General features: G+C 31.0%; 1 protein-coding gene across 2 annotated transcripts; it reads right to left on the bottom strand.

Moving 5' to 3' along the window:
* Positions 1 to 225: 225 nt before the first annotated feature.
* On the bottom strand, positions 226 to 24867 carry LOC132759788 (DNA-directed RNA polymerases I, II, and III subunit RPABC3-like). 2 transcript variants are annotated; one of them, XM_060751640.1, is made up of 4 exons: positions 24589 to 24867; positions 19579 to 19662; positions 16290 to 16467; positions 226 to 1929 (listed from the first exon to the last, which is right to left on the bottom strand). In XM_060751640.1, exons 1-4 carry the CDS (start codon positions 24659 to 24661, stop codon positions 1812 to 1814), a joined length of 453 nt encoding a protein of 150 aa, XP_060607623.1. In that variant the 5' UTR covers positions 24662 to 24867; the 3' UTR covers positions 226 to 1811. The 2 variants fall into 2 exon arrangements, with proteins under 2 accessions (XP_060607623.1, XP_060607629.1); XM_060751646.1 differs by lacking the exon at positions 24589 to 24867 and adding an exon at positions 19838 to 19925.
* Positions 24868 to 24926: the final 59 nt, after the last annotated feature.

The raw sequence follows: 24926 nt of genomic DNA, 5'->3' as shown, positions 1-24926 counted from the left end.
CATTTAATCATTTGTACAGTAAACAACCAATTATTTGTCAATTGTAGAGAACAACCAATTATTTTGTCAATTGTACAGTGAACAACCAATCATTTGTCAATTGTACAATAACAACCAATTATTTGTCAATTGTACAGTGATCATTCAATTATTTGGACCAACAAAGCAGTATAATAACAACAGGTTTCAAGAGGGGATGTTGCGAAATAATTATACAAGACAGAGTTTATTTTTATCATTTTTATTTTTGTATCTTTTTCAATATTTATGTCAACAAAAACGGTTCAAGACAACCAGCATCTGTCCAGTATCCTCTAATGAAAGAACAGGTGCATTGACGTCATAAAAATAGCATCTTTTTTATCAAAGAATACATGATGATGGTGATGATCATGATTATTATGGGAAGAGGATTTTTTTTTGAAAATGATAAAACAAGATTTTTAAAATCTTGTTAATTAATGTTGGTGTTCCATGATGGATATTTCTGAGCATAATTATTAAAATGAGGCATTGTTTTTGTTGAAAAAACTGCCATTCTTTAACATTTCTTAAAAAATTTAGGATGAATGAACAATGACTTTTATAAAAAAAAATTTTTACAAAGTGTTAAAGAATAATCTTTTTAACATAACCAAAACATAGCCATATCAAATATGGTATATATAAAGAATGCAACAATCTTTTACACAGTCACCTTTAACATATATACAAATTGACAATCGTAGCATATATACAATGGTTCATATAAAAAATCCAACCTTAAGCCTCCAACCTCATTAACGGGTACAGAAACTAAACTTCACTGGCAGTGATTTAGCTTATCATGTTACAGACACACCCTCCTATTTCAGACACGCCTTCCTATTTCACAGTCACACCCTCCAAGTCACAGACACACCCTCTTATTTCAGACACACTCTCTTATACAACCATATTTACTAAGTTTCATATTCACATTGTACTGAAAAACAACATGTTTTTCTTCATTCAAAACAAGAATCATTCCTTAACCATCATTTTTACAATATTTACTTAAACAACATATCCAAACAATTGGCAGCAAAAAATAGCACTTCTTGCATTATATTCAAAACGTTTGGTCTCAAAATTAAAGCCATAATTTTAAGTTTTTGCAAATAAAATTTTTAATATTGCTGTTACTAACTGTAATGCACCAAATTTTGTAAACAGACTAAACTAAATGCAAAAATAGCAGTTTCTTTGACTGAAATTATCTCCTTTTTTCTAACTGATCTAAATAACAAGTTATTTCCCATTCCACTTTACTATTATCTCCCTTGGTTAGAAGGCACCAAGATTGATTTACTTTCTCATGAACATACCCACTTAAACAAACAAAAAGTTTCAAAATTTTACCTGAGAGAAACTTATAATAACAGACGACCAGAATTACAATCAAACAATCACTAAGCTCCCACAAATCACCCTTCTGTATCAACTACGCTTGGTTTATTAGTTTTAGATTTAACCCCCCAGAAAGTATCCAAATCAAATAAAAAGAAGAAAAAAATTAAAAATGCAACAATTTCAACTCATATATTGGCAGTGATCTCACTTTATTCATTCACTCACTCACTCAATCACTCATAACTGGCATGCAAATCCTTTTATTCACACTCACAAACCAACCCAACCATCAAACATTTCTTACATCATTTTATGCAAATGATCATACACTTAAACCAACCGTACATTTTTCATGTACAAAACATTCAAGCAATAGGCAAGCATGCCTTTAAGTACATATGTACAATCATCAATCACACATAACAACAATCAACAACCAATCAAAACGCCAATTTCTTCATCAGCAGGTACACGTGCGAGTCAACCTCAAAACCATGCAAGTTGTTGGCATCCCCCTGTAATCTCATCAATAAACCACCATAAGACACATAGGCCGCCCTGAAAATATACAGAAAAAAACGTACATGTTTAATGTTGTCATCTTTTTTTGCATGTGCCTTAAAACATTAACTTAAATTTCACAAAATTACTAAATGAACTATCCGTTAAAGATGACTCTGACTTAGCTGCCCAGATGTCGATAAATTTCCTGTATTGTGAAAAGAATATTATTAAGTCTACGCTACTGTACTAGAACTTTGCAAAGTTTTGTATAATGGAGTTAAATTACTCGAGGTAACTGGAAAAAAGACATGATCCCATATAAAAAGTACATGTACATGCTTATACACAAAATAAATATACATATATTGATATTTATTACATGTGGATTAACCCTTAGTCTACAGTAACTGAGTGCAATCATGGTTGCCTTTGCAAGCTGATTTGTAAAATACTAGATATCTTGTAGCCCAAGTTTCTTGCCAAAAACCAAGCTGTTTGACAGTCACCCTTTAATTTCTTTCAATCAAATCAATTCGACAAAATTCAAAAATTAAACAGAAGACTTTTTTTGGCAGACGACAATTTTTCCCAGCATGCAATAGGTTAATACATGTACAAAAAGCATAACAATGTTATATACATTAACTGTCTGGTTAAATGAGAAAGCAGGATACAAAATGAGATGATTGATCTAGGAAATTAATTATGATTTATAATGAACTGGCTAGCTAGTATATAACTATCCAAACAGGTTTCTCTTCCTTTCCTCCACTTCTTCCTGAATTCTTCTAGGTTAAACCTTCCTTAATTCTTTCCATCTCTTTCCCTTCCTTATCTCCTTATCCTTTCCTTTGTCATTTTCCTAACATCCTCTTCCTGCATTTCCTGAAAATCTTAGCATTTAACAGAATCATTCAAATAAAAAAAAAAATCAACATTTCCATGCTTTGTCAACAATCTAAATTAATATCTTTCAAATCCCATCCATGTATAAGGTCAGCAAATCCATCCATGTTTTCTCCTTTATATCATATCATGATCCAAATGTGTTCCTTTTTTTTTATTTGATTTCCTTTACCTTCCATGTAACAGATTTCTAAGTCCTTGATGTGATGCTCCATATCCAAAATTCGTCCACCATTCCAATCCTATTCCATAATCATGTTCCTCATTCATCCAGATAAGCATGTCGTAAAACCATCCATTTATAAATATGTTCCTCGTCCATCCATTTACTGTTAAACATGTTCCAAATCCATTTACCAGTGAACATGTTCCATATCCATCCATTTAAACATGTTCAAAATCTATCCTTTTAAATGTAATCCAAAATCCATTTTTGCAATCAAAATATTAACTATACTATATCCATTTAATTAAATTAAAAAAATATCTTAAATACCCATTTTACCAATATTTTTGAAGTTTCCAAAGTTCTCTACACTTGTTTCAAAGAAGAATTATAAAAAAAAAATTAAAAAATTCTCAATTAAAAAGGCATATCTACCTTTTTCTAAAATAATAATAAAATTATTAATTTAGCTACGGAAACAGTTTACTATAAAAATATTATCTTTTCATAGAAAAAGATTCAAGGATTCAGGTTGTAAAGCTGTGAAAATAAAACAAACAAGATGTATGGTCTAAACGAATGCCTACCCACTTGACTACTGGAGATAAATGCAAAACCACTATTCTTTCTAAACGAAAGATATAGTCATGCATTTACTTGTTCGCCAAAGTCCCCTTTAACTTGATTTATTCTGCGATGCTGGTCAGCATTTTTTTTTCGCTTGGCTTTTTGATGTTCTTTTTCTCAAATCTTCCCTTAAACTGACGAAAGGAAGCGTTTTCCTTCCTCTATCTACGTGTTTAATTAATTAATATATGGTCTACATTATTATTCATGTAGTAAGTATAAAACTGAGGTAGAAAACTTTTCTCTACAGCAGCAGTAAGGAATACAAACACATGCAAAACAATATATGCCAAGGTCATGTGACCTGACGCTACTACTCTAAGTAAAGCCAAAAATGACAAAAGTATTAAAAAACGTTGGACAAATACAAAACACAGGACTGTAAAATGCATTCATTTATTCCATACATCCATTCTTTACAGCTTCAACATTTGGCTGAATGAGAGGCAGAGAAAAACTTAAAAGGCAAGATAAAACTTAACTTTAAAGCAAGAATGAATCATGAAAGACAGAAGAAATTTGTTCGGAAACTTGACAGAGAATAAAAAATCTAAAAATAGTAAAGAACTTTGCAAACTTAAACCAAAATAATGTTACACATGAATTATTTTTTTCTAGGAAACAGTATAGTATTTCATATATCTGATCGTATTTTATGTAGATTCAAGGATGAAAAGTAGTAAATTGCATCAATGTTTGGTAAATCTACTCAGAAGTCTTCTATTTTGTTTCTGGAAGTTTTTTGTTTTTAATCGCAGAATTGCCGAAATAATGACACGTTTTTCTGGAGTGCAGAAAGTGGTTGTACAGCTCCCTTGACAACCAGCTAACCACACTGCCATAAAACATCGCCATAGAAACCAATCACCTTCACAGGGGGGGGTCTAAAGCTCTCTTTTTTTTTGTTTGTTTCTTTATTGTTTTTTTTTGTTTCTTTTTTTTTCAAATTTTCATTCATTATAGATGAGCGTGCAAGAGCTGCGAACGAGAAGCAGGTAATCTGTGTAGGTAGATGGATGGAAGGAATGAATGACATAATGAATGCATGATACAGGTGACATATACAAATTATTCAAAGATCGTAACATCTAAAAACTCAACAATATAACAAATATATATAATTATGATATATCTTTCTGTTTCAGCCTACCAGAATTACTAGCCTTTTTCTGATTGGCTGATATACATTGTAAGTTGACATTTATCAAGCTCAAGTCCTGACTCAGAAAAGATTAGTCTCCCTTTAACTACCAAAATGTTGAAAAAATTCTTCATAAAATTTTTGAATTTTGAAATATACCTAACATTTAACAGTTAAAGCACCATTCACTGGTAGTATGGAATATTGTTTGCCAGGATCAAGTGCAATGATGTCAATGTCAACTTACAAAATGCTTACATTTATTATTTACATATCAAAAGATAGCATAATATGAGAGGTTGCTATTTTATTACCGTAGCTTAATATGATGCCGAAGGGAAACCCCCTTTGTAATAAAGGTATTTAACTTAATTTCTTGGTGTTCATATTCAAAACCTTTCAGTAAAAGGTAATGAAATCTAACCCCATGATACACACCCAGCACTTTGATACTTTCAGAAACATCTGTTTATATGGTGATTTTTTACACAATTCCTGTAAACTCTTACTTAAATCTGTATATAAGGAGACAAGGAGCAAATTCTTTTGGCCTTAAAATGTAGATTAGTGAAATTGTGCTGGTATAAAATAGCAACCTCTCATATGTCAAAAAATATGCTAAAACCTGTAATCTAAAACCACTGAATACATATCATATTAAAAATGCTATTTTTATACAATACAATTACGAGTAATGCCTTTCAATGTAAAATGAGGACTAAATCAAACACTGTCTCAATTAGGTGTGTCTCTTAAAAAGAACAAAATAAAAAATCAACTTTTATCTACATCTACAGAATAGTCAGTAATATCATATGGCTATTGAAACATCAAAACAAGAATACAACTAGCAAAAATATCAAAAGAGCTAAAACAAAGACCACACAAATATGATTAACTAAACAAAAAGAAACTAGCGTTTGTTTAGATATAGTACAATGTTACAATACATATGAGTATAATGTTTTGTTTACCATTGTTTAAGAAAGCTGGCACACAGTCAGTGTCTTGGTTACATACACACACATAAGAAGATTAATCAAAATGATGCTTCTTGCCAAAATCTTTATCGTTCTCCTATTTATAAAAGAAATTTTCTCTTTTTCCCAAGGAAAGTAAGACACTGACGGTGCTAGCTCTATAAAACGAAATGATATGCACAATAAAAAAAAAAAAAAGTTAATATGTTAAAATAGCAAAATTAAAAATAGCAACCACATGCAGAAAGATTTAAAGCACACTACAAGACTGTTACAATGTCCCATCATGCACTGGGAATTTTCACAATGAGGCTGTGGAATATGATCCCAACATGCAATGGGATTTTCACAATGAGGCTCTTTGTTATCCCATCATGCAGTAGGAATGTCACAATGAGGCTGTGGGTTAGAGGTCAAGGTTAAAGCTACAGCACTACAAGGATGTTAGAACTCTGTAGAATCACATACCAGATTATGCATTTACAACTAAGCATGCAATGCAAATGCATCTCTGGCACGGATCCCAGCAGAGGAGTAAGCTATAGGACACACAACATGTATTAGCTCTTGTTGAAGTCACTTCAGATTTGTAAGTTCCTTCTAGAAATCATCTCTGCTATAAGCTGAAACTATGGATCTTTGCCTACTCCTAATCTTCACAATGCAAGATCAAATAGTATTATTTATTGCATACTTTCACATGATTATTTTCCTATCAAACTAAATAAAACATTCACAGCTATATACCTAGTATCCCAAAACACGCAAATTTTCAGAAGTCATAAGTGTTTTTAAAAAAAATCTTTGTTTTTACCTGCACAATCTTCGGTAAGTATTTCAAGTGTCAAAAGAATGACCCTTTGCACACATTTTGATCAAAACATTTTATGACATGCAATTCAAAAACTTAAAATATATCTTTTCCTTTTGTTCTTAAAAAAAAAAAACAATACAAAAACAAAATACACTTTAACTTCCTCTACCAAACAAAGGCTTCATTTAGTTTCGATAAAATATCTGATATAATTTACAAAATTTTGTCAAAGGACTGATTAAAGTCATCTTTGCTGTAACCTTCAAACAGATAAATATGATCAAATAATATGAACTTGGTGTATTGTTTTACAATTTAATGAAATAAGCAATTATTTAAAAGTTTATATCTGACAGCATGTATTTTTTAGATTGCGTTTTGAATTTTTTTTTTTTTTTGAAGTTTAAAAAAAAACTATTAAAATTAAAACTTGGAAGCCTGTCAAATGATTAAGAAGATAAAATTCTACTTTGTTCAGTTGGTCATATGAACCGAAACAGATTGTTTGAAGCTAACAATGTTTCTTTTGTTTAAACTGAAACACTCTGCCATATTTATATCGTCTTTGCTTTGGCAAAAAAACATTCAAAATTTAAGATTTTTATATAAATTGGAAAAAACATGTCCAAAATCAAACACTTTTTTTTATTTTTAATCAGAAAAACAAATTAAATGCTAAGCAAACACCTATATTAGCCTGTATATATAAAAGAGTACTTCTTTTTTTAAATCACAGTGACTTTTCTTTTACAAATTTATGCTTTAAAATTTTGAATAAAGAATCTTTCTCTGCAAGGATTTTTCATAGATACTTTTTAGCTTCATGGTGCACTACTGTTCAGAATAAATAAGTCAACCTGTTTCGTATACTTTCAAAGCTGCAACTGGTAGCCCCTGATTTATAGCTGGGAAAAGCCAAAATATTCTTAATTCCGGAATCAGTCTATTCAAAGCAGCACTAGGCTTATTTTATATCAATTCAGCACGGCAATAATTATTATTAGTCATTAGTACATAGTTAAGAGTCCAATTAGGAAGGATACAAAGTATAGTAATAAAATATTTGGTCATAAAATAATGCCATGTCATTCAGAGAAAATTGTAAGAATGGCAATATAACTGATCTCAAGACATTCTCTTGTATATATACAGGCTGGAAAAGATTATATAAACACCCAACACCAAACATAGGTATACATGTATATATGGTTAGCATATTATACAACAAAATCTTCAGCTTACATGCACTGTTTGTTAAGAGGAAGAGCAAAATTATCTGTTTCTTGGATACTTTTTGAGTCTTGAAACAATTAACTGCAATAGCTTTATGAACAAATGCCAAAGAAAACAAAGATTTTAATTGTTTTTTGTTCTTTTTCAAAAATCAAACTTTAATTAGTATTTAACAAATGTATGGCTGTGTAACAAACAATCTTGCTCTTCCCCCATTTATAAAAGAGAACTGAGTATAAGTACTAGTACAATATAAACACTATTCAGCAAGAGATAAACACTTAAAACAAAGATTACAAAACTAGCAAAAACTTAAGCAAAATTACACATCTAAAATAATTCTACTGTTGTTAAGTTCAATTTATTATAAGTTTAACCTTTCGAACTTCAAACTGAAACCTAATCAGTTTTGTAAAAATGTATTTTTTCACAGACAATCTGCAAATAATTAACTGAACTTTTAGAATTTTCATCTGAAATAGTTAACTCCCTGAAAAAGTAGCTAATGACAATGTTTTACACCTATTAATGTTCCATATTTCACATTGAAAGGCATTACTAACTTAAGTAATATCTAATGATGTTTCACAAATACACAATGAAATAAACAATATAATCATCTCCTGAAAAAAAGCAACAAGAATAAAGCTATAGAAAAGAACGCTTTACCTCTGTTTGTAATACCTACATATACATTATCATAATAACTATACAATATCAAAAACTTCCTCCTTTCGACCTATATTGTTACATTTACAACGATCCAACATGCTTAAATCGTCTTACAGATATGATAAAATATGTACATTAAACATTATATAGATATCGCTTTACAAACAGCCCAACCATATATTACATATACATCCTGTTTTCATATATTTTTACTTTACGAATCACATGATTTAAACTATAATATTGTCGAGGACGTCCTAAATGTTTAACCTAAGATACTACTTAATAAATAAATCGCTATTTTATCCGTTTCTCAATTCGCCCTCCCACGTTTAATCTTAACATCTCTATTATTAAACACCAATCATTTGAAACCTTGATTTTCAGAAACTATGCTACTTATAAAAACCGTAGGACTGTTTTTCTAATGGTCCTTCAATAGTTTGACGTAGGTTTTTCTGGCAACTTCTTCGTATGACTTAAGTTCTATTTTTATCATCATTATAGATCAGAAAACTCGACTATAAGATAACCCATATATTAGCAAACCCATAAATATTAGCAAAAAAATCCCCGTGCTACCCTCATTATATATCATTACATTCCCTCTATACAGTATTCCTAATAAATCACAATATTCATTTTTGTTCTAGATGTCACTGAATATCACATTCCTTCTTTCGATTAACCATATTATTTACTTTAATTCACGTTTTACAACTTTCGATCATCCCACAATTTAAAAAAAAAACTACTTATTTTGAGCATATTATTATCATTAAAAACATCATAAATATCATTATTAAAATTCATTTATGTACATTCAAAATCTTTGACCTTTGACCCTACCCTTAATTACTTTCATATGATTAGCATGCGAGTATGACTTCCCTCATTGCACACGCATAGAGACAGGAAAGTCAGCCGATATGTGAAGTCAGAATCAGACACTTTTTTTTTGGATACACAATTAAATATTTTAATAAATAAATCATGTGATATACCATGACCCCCACTCGCCCCCTACAAAAAAATGCCTCATATATTGCAAATTAAGTACCAAAAAGCTTAATATGTTTAACATAATTTTATCCCTTATTATATGTCTGAAATACCAGATTGAAAAATTTCACGATCGTTAAAGAAGAAAATGTTAACTATGTATTTCTGTTTAAAACTACTATTTTACTTTCAATTAGTTTTAAATCTCCTATCAAGTTTAATTATCCTAAATTTTTGTCAAGTCATTCTATTATTTAACGATCCACACCTCTCAAATGACTTTAATCCATTAATTATAATAAGACTATTGTGCATGACCACTCATTTTTAAAGTCATTCTCTGCTAAATATAATCTGTATGTTTATAAAATTTCAACCACAAGTGACAGTACTGATCTTACAGAAATTAGAACGCTATTTCTTGTTGTGACATGTGTACCTAACCTATTGGTATTCATAGACAATAAAAAAAATTGAAATGCTTATTTTACCTGCAAAACTGGGTAATTTAGAATAGTTAAACTTAGATTAATAGGTAAGTGCCGTCAACAGATTCTAGAATTTATTATACACAACAATCTCTCAGCTTTTAATCTGCTAAACTTCTTTTAATGGACTTGACCAGATTTGTATTTGGAACAGTCCATTCAAATTTTAAGGGTATTTCAATATCAAAATACGAAAATTGAACTATCAACAGTATAGAGTTTGGTCCTAGGACATGGAAATGCAGCCTGGCCTCAATGTGCAGTCTGGCCTCGGAATTGCAGCCTGGCCTAGCTATATACTGTCATCAAAGGCATATCAATTTTTTGGTTCCAACAGGTTAATGATTAGTCATGTCTATTTTATCTTCTCTTTCATGGATTGACCCAGTCTAATTCTCCACATGTCGGCAGAAAAGTTCGATCAATATTCCAATAATGGTAGGTTGGATATACAATGCTCCATGTCATACCCTCCTACCAACTGATCGGTTACATATCATTTACCTTTGAAATTTGTATGAACTGGTTTTTACATGTATAAATACATGTACCATGTTTCAATGCTGGTCATATTTGTAAGATAGGGATTTGTATTCTGGTTTAAAGTTTCCTTAATGCTGGGGTAAAGTTTCCTTAGTAAAGTATGAATAAAGTTTTGGAGTTTGTAGAAAAAAGTACACAAAATTTATTTTAAAGTTTTGTATGAAATGTGAAAATGTCTTCCATATAATATTTACTACAGAAATCAAAATTCATCATCTCTTATCAATTATTAAGAACTTTTTTTATTGACATAAGGCTATGCAAGCAGAGTTATATAACATAAATACAGAACCATTCATCTGAAATACAAATCTTAAATAAAATACCTAATCCTACAAGTTTAAGACAAATTTCCTATTTACCTACAAGCCAGTGGGAAATAAACCACCAACCACAGTAATGTACCAAAAAGCCAAAGAAATACCACAATACCTGGCATTTTCAACTGTTTAATTACTTTGCCACATTGACCCAAGAGACAAACTTACATAATTACCGACCAAAAATAACACTTAAAGCTGACAACATACTACCTGTACCAAGATAAACTACACCTAAACAACATTTTTTTCTTTTTCTTCTTCGTCTTCTAACATCTACCTGTTGGCAAGTTGTGTTATGCGGAGAGAGAGAAAAAAATCACACCCCAACTATACAATGACATAAAAATAGCTGATATCTGCACACTTACTTGCTATAACATGTTTGTAGATCTTGGCTCAAGTCCCAATAACGATTAAACCAAACTTGCCAACTACATGTACGTTTTGCTATTCAATAAATCTTAAACAAACATTAACTTTTGCGGAGTAATTTTACATTGTCCTGCACAAATACCGAGTACGCTTTTCCTGTAATTACGGCTATTGTGACAAAAGTCACTACCGATCTTTACATGTATACGGAAGACACAATTTCACACTGGTTTACAAAATGTTTCACAATTACAAAATAACCACCTTTTTTATTCATTGTTACTTATGTGACATTGAGGTACAACAAGGTAAATATATAACAAGTCGTAACATGTTTTTGATTGAAAAAATTATTTTCGTTGAATAGGGACTAAAATGCTGATAACTTTATTAAATATATTTCAAAATGTATATGATTGGGTAGCTTTCTTATCTCTAATAATCTGATATCAAATATCAGTTTAATATCCCTCTATGCCCTTCCTTGTACAATATACATTCCTTATTGACCGACTAAAAAGATTAAAAGTATACGTACATACATATATATACGTAAATAAGTATCGCTCACATGACCGAGCCTCTTTATATCACATTTATAATGCTGATGAAATCATATCCGTAACTTATAGTAGCATATAAGTGCATTCGATTCGGTCTATACCAGATTACATACAACGCAATAAAATCATAATTGTAATACAGGTAAAAGGAAAACCCAAATTCTTGAAGAATTCGATAAGCTTTATTTTTACGATATAGTGGTATTACGATTCTTCGGAAAATTTTACACCTACTCTCCTCTAAGTATGTTTGCAACTTTAATACTGAATTAACATAGAATTTAATTAACAAATTCAGTAAACAGGAATTTTCAGACATTTGTAAATAAAACAAACAAAAGCCTAAAAAAATGAGTTTTGAAAGCTGTAACAACCACTTTAGGCTTACATCTGTAAGCAACTGCAAGCTATGCACTGATGAAACATGGAAAAAACACACCTTACTATGCAAACTTCACTTTTCTCAAACTCTCAGTTTTTTTTTTCTTCAATGTATAGTTAATAGCATGTTCATCAAAATGTTTTTCCACAGCCACCTTCAAACATCTATATAATCAGTCATAGGTAAAGTTGACTCCCTGATGAGCGATGTTCATGACAAGGTTATCAACAGATAATGGGAATTTCAGAAAGACTCTCTCTCCACCTTTCACCTCTACAAGGCATACTGTTGCATGTTCAAAGGCAGGGGTGAAAATATTATCTCCTGTATGTGCAGATTTAAACAGATTTGTTTCTAACTCAAGACTTCTGGAAAGCCAGGCTTGGTAAAGATAAAGATTCTTACAATGCTGTGATGGTAGCTCTGACTTACACAGTTAATTGAACCTAGTTGTACGTCATTAGATTACCAGACTGAACAAAACTCTTGACACTATTGTATTAATGAGGACATAAATTTAATTACAAAAAATTGAATAAATTATTTTTTTGCTGTTTGGAATGTGAAAAAAACACTTCAGACTTTATAAAAATTTCCTCTCTCTGACCACAGTCGAACTGTGTGCTCTTTATAACAACGGTTTTTAGGGTATGACACCAAAATTTTCCTGTTCAAACCAATATTTACACATCTAATGTTCATTTAATGACACTTATAATTAAATCATATGTTTGCCTAACCAAATTTACAATTCGAAATATTTAAAAAAACCTCAAAATAGTGTCAAATACTACCACAAATCATGAGTTCTATGACAAAATACACATGTACCAAAATTGTAGGCGAATAACAGGACAGAACAGGACATTTTAACCAAACCACTATAGTGCTATCATTGTGACACACCTTCCTGTTATAATATTCCTTGACACAACTTCATGTTATAATATTCCTTACATTAGATTGTTCATGATAACTAATCTACAACCTTCAGCATAATACCTAGCCATCAAAAGCTTTCATTTACTGCCTGTTTACATGGTTTTAAATGGCGTGATGGGAAAAACTTCTACAAAAACCCGTACAGAACTCAAAATTTTAATATCGAGAAACCATGTATTTTATCAATGCATTATTCATATATATCAGACTTTTTCATAAAGAAACTGCAACATGTTTCTTAAAACTATTTGCAAGTTGCTATTATGGGTTAAATATTGCTTTCTTTAAGCAGTATAAAGTTGTTCCAGATAGTTGTATACTATGTTAACCTCTGCTGAACTTTCCTGTTCAGCAAGGGGCCACTGATGCCTTCAACATTCTGCCAAAATCAAGAGCCCTCTCTATTCTTCTAAAATGCCTCAAGGTTCTCATCAATTCTGTGCTAGTCTTGAGACTGTCAATCCTATTCCAGTCTGAAGGCTGCTCAAGCTTAGAGGCTGCTAAATTCTGAATCAGCTGGGTGGGCTGCCTAATTCTTCACAAACATTCAGACTGCTTTGCCCGATTTTGTCCAAGTTTAAAGATTGCCTTAATCTGCACACACCTTCAGGCTGTCTGGACAATTTTTGTCCAATCCTTAATATTTGCCTTATCCTGCACAAGCCTGAGGAAGCCCCTAGCCTAAAATCTTCCTGTATCTATGTAAGCCCAAAATCTTCCTTATTCTGCTGAAGTTAGTAGGCTTTAAGATCCAGCCTTAACATGGGGTGTCCTCATCGAACCAAAGCCAGGGTTTCTCCAATCTGCCAGTGCATGTGACTGCTAACAATGCTGCTAGACTCAAGAAGTAAAAGATACCACCAGCTGTGTTCACATGATTAGAAATGTAAACACAGAATGGTATCCTACACTTACAAGAGAATTTCTAGAAGAACCTCAGGTTGGTACACCAAAACTCTGCACATTACTCCATCTTACAGCCTGGTTACACGAGACATGTTCCTGCAGGAGAGAGCCTTATTCTGTGATTTCACGTTGATGGTTGGTGCTTTTGAAAATTTGAAATTTCTTGATGACCATCATTTTGCACTCAATGGCAAATATAAATACACATAACCTAAAGATCTACCTACTTTTGAATTCTGATGAAACTACTACTATTTCTAAAATATCATGCATCTACTGGTTTCACAGATGTTCATGCCAATTTAGTTACTGTTGTCAGTACCATCCATACAAACTAAAACTCTTTAATATTAGCACTTACACTTATGCCTGACCACTACATAATTATCCCAAAATGTCATGAAACATTAAACCACAAAAAGCTATTGTTCTCTTTAACAGGTCATTCACCCATCAGCTACCAGGTAAAATGGTCTAACATATATCTTAACTACCAATCAAATCTACAGGTACACTACTGCCCACAAGAGAAACACCTATTTCTACCTGCTCAAAAACTCTGCTTGCAATGCATTCTGTATAGTATTTTTTATTTATTTCATCTTTAAAAAACATTTGCAAAATTGTCTAAAATCGGTTTTATCTGATGATTTTTCAGATGAAATAATTATACTTCACACCACTGCCTTCATTTCCTACTTGAAAATATTTACTCAAGTTCAGAAAACAATGTGATCCCCAATTCATCTTCTCATTCAAAATTAAAACATTATTAAGGATACAATAAAAATAATTACTAAAATTCACATATTTTCAATTCCTAACTATTTTTTTCCTAGCCACAAAATCGTATTTATTTCCTGCTGCATTGTATTTTAAGTTTTTTTAACAAAATTTTAATACACAGATTATAGTAAAAAAATTCATTTAAAACCTGATAAAACCCTTCTAAATAATCGAGAAACAAACAAAGCGATTATTTTACCAGATTATTCCGTACATGTTATATTTCCATAGTAATAAATCTTTTTTTCACCGCAACATTCCCTCTCCTGCTTATAATTACATCCAGACAGAACAAAGACACTGTGAAATGTGTATGTAGCTTATGTACCTACATAATCACCGAGAAATCATCAAGCATGTGTACCTGTGTTTAATATACACAAACTGATACACCCCTCCTCCTCCCCGAAAAAAATACTTTTTTATTCGTTCCCGGAAAAAAAAATTGATGATTCACTTAGGCAGTTGGAACACATAATCTCATTATCTAAGCACTTGAGAATAAAATAGGGAAAGTGTTCCATTCGGCACTGCTGGTGCCGAATGTTGAAAAAAAGCCGAGCAGAGGTGAAAATCATGACATTGAATCGTAACTACATTTTAAAACATAAAATTTGGAACGTTTCAACACTGAGTCCTAAAACTTTGATTGTTTCATGAGGATACTTTAAAAATTCTGAATTATCAGATCAGATTGCATTTTTAATTAGATAAATTAATACATTTCTTACTTATCACCTAAAAATAAAAGAACTCTTTATTTATTCAGTCATAAAAATTCAAGAGTTTGAATTAAAATTTTCTTTACATGTTTTTCTCGGAAGCTCATTCACCTGCTTTTAATAGTCTATTACCAAATCATTATTTAGTTTCAAAGCATTTAAACACTTAAGACTACAACAACGTGAATGAAACGGAGATGCATCTTAGATTCTATATTAACACTCTTCTCTTGCGACCCCAAAACAAATTTACCAATAACCCAATTTCACAGCAAACCAAACTATGCATTCTTGATTGACACCGTGTTATCACATGTTGATAGAAAGAAGGGATGTGTCATCTATATCAGAGTTAAGCTTTTTATCTAACCAGCTGTTGCAACACGAGAGAGAAAAAAAGACATACGTGTGCACCTATGTAAAAACAACTGTAATCACCTAAGGTTTCAGAGAAAATTATTTTGCAACACATGTCAAAATTGCCCCTGATGGAATGTTGATAAGAACTCTAGATAATGGTTAAATTTGTGTTTACTTATCAGCAAAAGCAGTGAGATGAATTTGCAGGAAGAAGATTCAAATTTTGAAGAAGGTTTCAGGTCTTGAGAAAATATTATCGCACAAAAATTGCATAAATAAAACTGTTCGATTCCAAATTTACAAAAACTTAATAATTTACCGAATTCCTTCTTTCTTTTTACTATTTAAAACACTTTAATGCTAGGATCTTGTATCAGGTATTGTACATGTATGTATAAATAGTTCGACTGAATGGAATATTTTCACATCGTGCATCAATGTCAAAAGAATTTCTGCTGTTTATGCATAACCAACACAAATACTTACAGTCTACACGAGTCTGACCCGGATCCATCATCGCCTTCAAGACGGTACACTTTTCCGTACATCACATACTCGAAGCTATCAGCACGTGACGGACCTGTGTCTGTGGGGTTAAACTCATTATCAGCTGGAGTACCATCTTCGTTCAGTGTAACAGCTATTACCATTCGGAACTTGTCCGCTGTAAAAAAAATTAAACCGTGGTAAATTACGTAATTTCTCCACAGCAAAATGTATGAACAAAAATTTATTCAAAGCCACATAAATGTACATTCAGGCATGGCTTACATAGTCATATAAAATGTAACTGCACAGTGAGTGTTTTTACATGTTTGAACCAAATTAGTAAAATTTTTATTTATGACCCTACCTGTACTCCATACTCAGACACATTCTGTACCATTAATTTTGTGTCACCCTATCTAACTCATTTATTAAACAAAATAGCAGTCAACATCAGAATAACAATCATCAAAAATTTAAGAAAACAAAATATAAAATTTCTAAGTAGTATTTATACTAATAATGGGAGTCCATAACATGTATACATGTATTTGGAGAAAACCAAAAATTTTTTTTGTAAACTTACATTATTAAAATATTTAAACTTAACATCGTCCTTTTAAAATCAATATCCAATATATCAAACTTTTTTTCCATACCTCTGTATAACGTCTATACTTATAAAACAATAAAATAAAAACTCTCTCCCTGTAAATCTTAAACCTATTTCAACAGTTTATGTCCATACATGTACATAAGCTTTGGCGAGATTAAGTATGTAAAGATATATGGCCGTTTTATATAGTACCTGTACAAACATGACACAGCTTGTGTTAAATACGTGTGTGACTCAACCGCAATCTTTAACTTGCCTATAACTTAATTTTAGCCCAGGTGGGGTACATTTTACAATGGCAGGTCTGTTACAAAAAACGTTTCTCCTATTCACAAAAACAAGATTAACTGATTGCCTTTATTCGAAATTTATCTATACCAATGTATAAAATTGTATATAAAAGTAATTTTTGCTTGGAAACCAAATATGCGGCTAATTTTTGTACATAATGATATTAATTTATGTTTGTACATGTTTCTTTATACTCTGACATAATTAGTTTTAACTTGGGACATTTTAAGATTTACTGGACTGGAAAAATACCCAAGATGAAAAAGATAAATGAAAACGTTTAACAACAGGTTTTTTTTGTACTCAACTGGTTAAGGAAAAACTTTAAAATATAGGTCAACAATTGAAATAATTAAGTGATTTTCAACAAAACATTAAACCAGCTATTAGATGTCACTGTTGCAAGGTTTTTACTTGTTTAACATAATATAACAATTAGTTTTTATATAATTCTCTCAAAGGGAAATCCAATGACCAGGGTTTTATAATAGCTAGAGATTTTTCTTAGCCACAATTTGATAAAACTGAGCCTGTACTTTTTAGTCAACCCCCTCAACTAAGATGTGTATTACTGATGCATTAAGCTTGGTAATGTCTACTTTTACCTACAAAATGTACCTACATAAGTTTCTATTTATAATGAGAACAAGTTCTGGCTGGATACTGTGAAGGCAGTGTCATTTACACATAATTATACCAGTATTCCTACATTCCCCGCATAAATTGGCTTACAACTAACATTACTTTCCAGACCATATGTTTTTATGCTAAATCTCACAGATAACAAAAATATCAATAACATAACGACCCCATCCCCATATCCCATTGAAGCAATTCATAAATTTACTGCCCCAACACTCAAAAAACATACATGTACTTGCATATTTTTTTTTAAAATCATTCATTATTCAAAAAATACCTTTAAAAAAAATACATCATGAAAATCACACAATATTACAAAATCACTTTTCATTTTGAAAATATTACTTATTTTTCGAGGCAGATATATTTTTTTCCTAAATCTGCATTTAAATTCTATGACAGGACCAGACTGTTTTAATTTCAATCATAAAGGAATATGTGTTTTCTTGGGTTTATACTGAAGTAGTTTAAATACATGTCCAATACAATAACTGAGCATGCAGGACTATATAACTGACCTTTGACTATCCCATCAAGAGATTGACACTCATAAAATCTCATAAAAATATCGAATCCTTAAAAAAATTAAGCTTTCTTTACATAAGTCAAATTTTAGGAGCAGTGCCAATCCATCTTCAATAAATGAAATTAATTTTCTATTCTGATGAAAACTTTCATGGAATTTTTTTAAAAAAATTGCAGAGATTTTGCAACATGCATATTTTGTTCTCAACAGGATCTGTTCTCGTAATTGATTATAATCAGATGGTTTGATCAAGTGGCAACTTGCCCTTGCTATGAAATACACTGTATTGTAGAAAGTAAGTAGGTATACAAATTGAAAATTTCTATCCAATTAACAAAGTGCACGGAATAAAACATACAAAATCAATGCTTTACTGTCATGGGTAATTGGAATTTGATAATAAGATGTCTCTTATAACATACATGCAGCATTAATGAAATAAGAAAATAGTGTCTTTGGCATCTATTTCCAAGGCAACATTAATTCATACTACATGTGTATAGTTACAAAAAACTGTAGTTTTTTACAGACATCTCAATTTGTCATTATCTATAACAATGTATAGCAACTTTGATACAGTGTTACTATATCATGGATGATATGCAAAATGAAAATATGGAAACAAAAGGAAAATTCATGGTGCATTTATCTAATATTATGATATACCTTAAACAGAATAAATATGGTAAATCATTAGAAATATTCATTTGCCTCATAACCGATTAATTAACCAATTTCAATACAATCATTGGAGGTTGTTGTTAGTAATTATCCTTCCTCTTTACTTAGTTAAAGTTCTGTCCTGAACCAGTGCTGCTTTAAATTTCCCTGAGCTTATCCATTTTTATTTTAACCTTTACTATTATGGACCTAAAGTGAGGAGCCTTTGCCACCAGTATAGAGCCAGGCCATGCAGCACATCTGTGTAATTTGACAAGGCTCTTTACTGTTGGCTGACAAACTTATAATTTTCATCTTGACATTCCCTAAATTGATAATGGACAGTTCAAAAACTGGAAGGTGGGCAAGTCCATGTAAGAAATTCAGCAGGTTAAGGGGGTTAAAAGAGACTTTCTATGAAAAAGTACTGAAATGAGGACAAAACAAGGCACTTGAAACATGTATTTACTAGCCTATCTCTAATAATCTTAAGCCTTTTGGTGATGGCAGCAAGATCTCAGAGTAAAGGATGTATTTTACTTGGCAAAACTTACCGAGGTCCATCGGATAAAGCTGAGTGTTCACGTCCAGAATGAGGTCCATCTTAAACGACTCGCTCTCACAAAACAGCCTCGAAACTGAAATAAACAAACAAAATCTCTATACAGATCCATTACCTTAAATGAAGTTGTTTTTTCAATTTCAATCAACATGAAAACTTTTCACTTTCTGTTTTGATGCGTCAGACATATACTTCCAATTTTAACAAGACACTAAAATATTCATAAAATTTTAAGGATAAAATATGCTAACTCATGTAAGTATCTCCTTCATAATAAGTGTATTCACATGTTTCATCACGGTTAACAATACATCTACCTCTCATACATAAATACACCTACATGTATATACATTATATCATATAATATATTAATAAACTATTTTGATCTCATGTACTGTCTATTACATCATCTGTATTTATATAATTGGTTCATTTATTACTACACACCTACAACTTCCTTTTTTGGCAAATTTTCAAATAAAAATATTAATATCAATACTACATACTGCAGAGAATTAAATTTTCTCTTTCTATAATAACATACTGATATCTCAATTTCTACCCAATAAGTGGCCAGAATTTACTAATTACTACAAATCTGGTCTAGGTTTAGCACAGTGACCTTTAGTAACCCGGTGCAGTGTTTTTGAGGACAAATCTTATAAATGTGTCAGACAATACCAATTACTCTTCTCAGCACATCCCATCGGCAGAGAGAAATGGTCCAACATTAAAATGCACTGGTCATCTCTACTTAAACCCTTGACCACCCTCCTAATTGAGAGGTAAAAACGTACCGAAACTTAATTTATAACCTTTTGACCAAACCGAATAAATGATGTTCCGACAAGCTTCTTGACACTTTATGCCCATCAAAATTCAGAACCCAGCCAACAATTGCTAATGTAAAAAGTTTAAAATTTATTGCCTTAAAATGTATTACTGTATCCTAACTTTACAATTAACATCATCTATACCAGATATTTTTCTTTTTTTTTCAATGACGGAAGTATGTTACACCATTACCATGGTAACTAAAAAGCTTTAAAACTGTACTCAAATTAAAACGTTCTTCACCAACGGCCTCATGACACATACCAAAGAAAACATAGACCCTTTATATAATTCCAACATTCATATACCCACTGTGATAAATTCTTTAAATATCGATCAGTATTTTGATCGGTATTTCAGCGGATCAGTTCAAGCCTCAACATAACTTATAAATAAATAATGGTGAACATGTCATGTTATCTCTCCCACAAACTATTGCAAAAGCGACACTTTTAAGTTCATTGAATTTGACGTGTATTCTATTTAAAGATCAAAGACAAAACTTTAAAGATATCAATAAAGAATTTTTGTCCCAGTGCCGTTACACATGTAGATTGTAAAAGAATTTTCATTTTTATAAAAAATCTCTTTTATGACATGACACAAAAATGTTCATTTATTTGTTCAATGTATAGCAAACTTTTTTCTTAATATTGTACAAATACTTGGCCCCTTGCACTAAATACTTTTGTGAAAGAATTCCAATACAAGATAACTGTATATCCCAGTATGTCTGTAATTACCTTTCTTTTATAAACTGTTAAAATAAATAGCTTTTACCTCTCAATAGTTTATTGAAATATCTGTGTGTATTGAATTTGTGAAATGTAACATGTTATAACATATCCTGACCATTCTTTGTAACGGGCTTAAATTATTAAAGGGATAATAAACTGTGTTTGAAGAGGACAAACAAATAGTTTTAAAGCACGTTTACGAACATAGGACTAGCTACATGTACATGCATGTGCTAGAAATTTTCCAATGAGAAATTACAGGGAATTGTAGATCAATAAATCAAGAGCTATCGGGTTCAGTAATGTATAAATCTATAGATTTACTGAATGTATAGATTTTTACACTGATACAGGTTCTATTTCTATAGCTAGTTGAGCTTTAGCTTGCATTTATAATAGTATCCTACAATAAACGAAATTACTAATATTATATCGACTTACGACACACAGGTAAAAAAACCCTAGATTTCTATACATATCATTTACTAGATTATCCCATGATCCCCAGTATTGACCAAGCTGGCATATTAAATGAATTCTCTATCATAATGTGATATCAATTTTATCAAGTTTAACCTTAACTGTTCAAGTTCCTTCTCTTTTTTGTCATTAATTTTCATAAAATTTAACAATACTAAAAGTCATTGTGTCTGGATTAAATGTCCCTAAGGCCTAAAATCTGTGTCTTATCTTTTATTTATCAAGGAGATAAAAAGTGCAAAGACACAGAAACAAAAAAATGGTCCATATTTTTCATAAACCAATTTTTCACCTGTCATTTTAAACCCTTGTTTTACCTGTCACTATAGACCTATATTTGACCAAATTGAAACATTCCATATCTGATAATCAAGATGAAATTTGGCTGGTAGATAAAACATCCTATAGCTATGACACTATCAAACTAGGAATGCACATCATGTATAATCAAGTCAATTCATGTCTGTACAACTTCACTGATAACCTCTTTCATTTATAATACACAAGATATAAATTACCTTGTACAAAATCCTTTCATTTTATCCTCTATTAAAACTAATATCCACTTGTATTATAATCATTGTAATTTGATCTTATAATTTTTTTCCTTTCGATTTTTTTTTAATTTTAAAACGGTCTATGTACAGATTTCTATAACAGAAGTTTCAGATATTAAACATTTTACCAAATACCCCAGATGACCTATCATTTTAAGGACTTAAATTAACCCTACATTTTCTTTCCTTATTAGGGATTGTCTAAAAAATAAAAGGAATTTAAATAATTTTCCTGCTGCACAGAAAACAAGAGGATTTCTAACTTCAAGGATTAGTATCTTCATTTCATCTATAATATTCTTCATATAGATATACCATGTTCCAGCTGTGATAACTTCAATGTATGTTCATTAAATATAAATCATTCTTCTATTTCTACATTTCACATTTAAGTATTGCATCACATCTTATAAGTAAGAATATCCCATACTCAGCTCTTCTTTAGAGTGATACACATGTATAACAGTTTACAATCCAATGTAATATAGTACTTGTATGTACCTACTAGCAGTATCTAAGTTAAATCCCTGTCTTCATATTCTATTATTTGATATTAACCACAATCATTATCAAATAATATTAAATTATTAAAAGTAGAATAAATCATTTTTTTAAGTCCAAACAATTTGACTGTTTTACACAACAGTCCAAGAAGAACTAAAGTCATTTATCATTTGGATACAATATATACTTCTTCAATACTATAAAATAATGTGTATCTTTCTATCAAATGAACCTCAAGTTTCTAAGAACAAGTTAAGTAGTTATCTAAAATCTTGTTCTCACAATTTTTGCTGAGTGTACATTTTTCTTTTTTTTTCTATATAAAATTCTTTTCTGTTATAAAGATAAATCATTTTCTATTGTTTAACATGTATATATTTAAAGTTTCAAAGACACCTAAACTATCTAAATTATCTTTCTTCTAAACCAATAAAAACAAAGAAGCCAATATAAGTATAGATAATACATTCCTAAATATACAAAGTCATTAAAGAGTAATGCTATGGCATATATCTTTCATAATGAATAGTAAGATAATATTGTCCAAACAATACCTTTATAACAATATAATTGGAATTATTTCAAAAATGTTCACGGGAATTATTGAATTGCTTTCAAATGCACAATGCCTACTCATTGTATGGTATCTGAAAATTGATCAAAGATCTTTCTCAAATATAGCCCCCCTAATATCTTAAGAGTTGCTTTAAAACAAAGCAATGCCATTGTCAACCATTGTTGCATGTAACTCTTTTATTCTCCACTATACTATGAAAGAATTGATCTTGATATTGAGCAAGTTTGTCTATGTTATTCCTAGCAACCCTACATGCATGACACAACTTGATCAGAAATTTAGCTCAAAGTCACTGACTCTACAAATACAATAAAATAAACCAATACTACATTTATCTGAGGCTAAGTTTAACTCAATCAATTCATGCGTTTATATATACACACAAGTACAATTTGCAGTGAACAAAAACAAAACCATTTCAATTTTCAAAAATATCAAACACGCATAAATTTCTGAAAAGCTACATGTCAAAACCTGATCAAAGTGCAATTAATATCACATGAAACCATGTATTGGTAAAGTTTCAACAGTACGATAAAGTTAACTGTGAGCTATCAAATAATTGCTATTAAGAACACAATGTAGACAAATCTATCCTAAACTCATAACATTATCAAGCCTAAGCAAACGCATTAATCAAACTACTTTCAAAAGATTTAACAAACCATGAAACGCTTCATTGCATCTGTAAGATTCAACAGCATGACCTCCAAAAATACAAAATTGTGAAATAATTCTAACCTGATTATGCATCCATAAGTTCTGCTAATGCCAACATCCAGTCTAAATCTTGGATTTTCTGTCTATTATCAGGCATGGTTTAAAACTATCTACACAACCCTGAAAGTCTGCAAAGATGTTACTGCAAGACAAGGGTGTGTCTACTCGATCCCAACTCTGTCCACTGAATGACAGAGTACCCTTACCTACCATGGTTAGTTATGTGCAAGCTATACCGATTTGGCCAATCAGAATGTGAGTTCTGGGCAACATGTTTAAACCTGAGGCAAAAGACCGGTAAAGTCCGTTATAGACGTGTACAGATTAAGATCAATAATCAATAGGATATAAGGGAGTAATTGGCAACCAATTTACCTTAACAGAAAGACAGGAACAAGATGAAACAAAGATTATTATATCAATTATTATTAAAAAAAACTTATGCAATTCCTTTGTCAAAATTGTCAAAGGGGAGATGATCATCTCCGAGCCAAGTTTAGCAGATTATGATCTGTTATCTCATGAAGTTACATTGGCAACTGTCACATAAATTTATGAAGCGATCTATGTGGTATAAACGGAATTTTGCTTACCTCTGTCGAATTTCTTTCCATCAGGATCGATGTCTTTCACATCAAATATGTCCTCAAATAACACGCCCGCCATGTTTTAGGGTCAACAAATTTTCAACTGCTTATAGTTACGTATGACGAACGATTCGATACAAAATTCTATAATGTGAATATGCAGTGGGGAATATTACAACTAAACACTTATGTTCAGCAGCATCTTTTTCTTAATTAATTATTAATTCATTGAATAATTAATGAAATTCTTGTCTCGACATGAAACATCTAATACCGGAAGTCAAATGAAATCGTACATAATTTATCTCACTAGAAGAGTTCTTTCCAAGGGAAGCAACTATGAT

The sequence above is a fragment of the Ruditapes philippinarum genome, unplaced genomic scaffold (assembly GCF_026571515.1).
Source record: "Ruditapes philippinarum isolate M1 unplaced genomic scaffold, ASM2657151v2 ctg1465_1_1_1_1, whole genome shotgun sequence".
NCBI lineage: Eukaryota > Metazoa > Mollusca > Bivalvia > Venerida > Veneridae > Ruditapes > Ruditapes philippinarum.
This window is presented reverse-complemented; position numbering and strand designations above follow the sequence as displayed.

Excerpts from the sequence above, each read along its gene's own strand:
- LOC132759788 (XM_060751640.1), bottom strand. The coding sequence starts at position 24,661 with ATGGCGGGCGTGTTATTTGAGGACATATTTGATGTGAAAGACATCGAT. Across the intron at positions 16,468-19,578 it reads GCTTTATCCGATGGACCTCG|CGGACAAGTTCCGAATGGTA; the intron begins GTAAGTTTTGCC and ends TTTTTTTTACAG. Across the intron at positions 1,930-16,289 it reads GGGTCAGACTCGTGTAGACT|GGCGGCCTATGTGTCTTATG; the intron begins GTAAGTATTTGT and ends GTATATTTTCAG.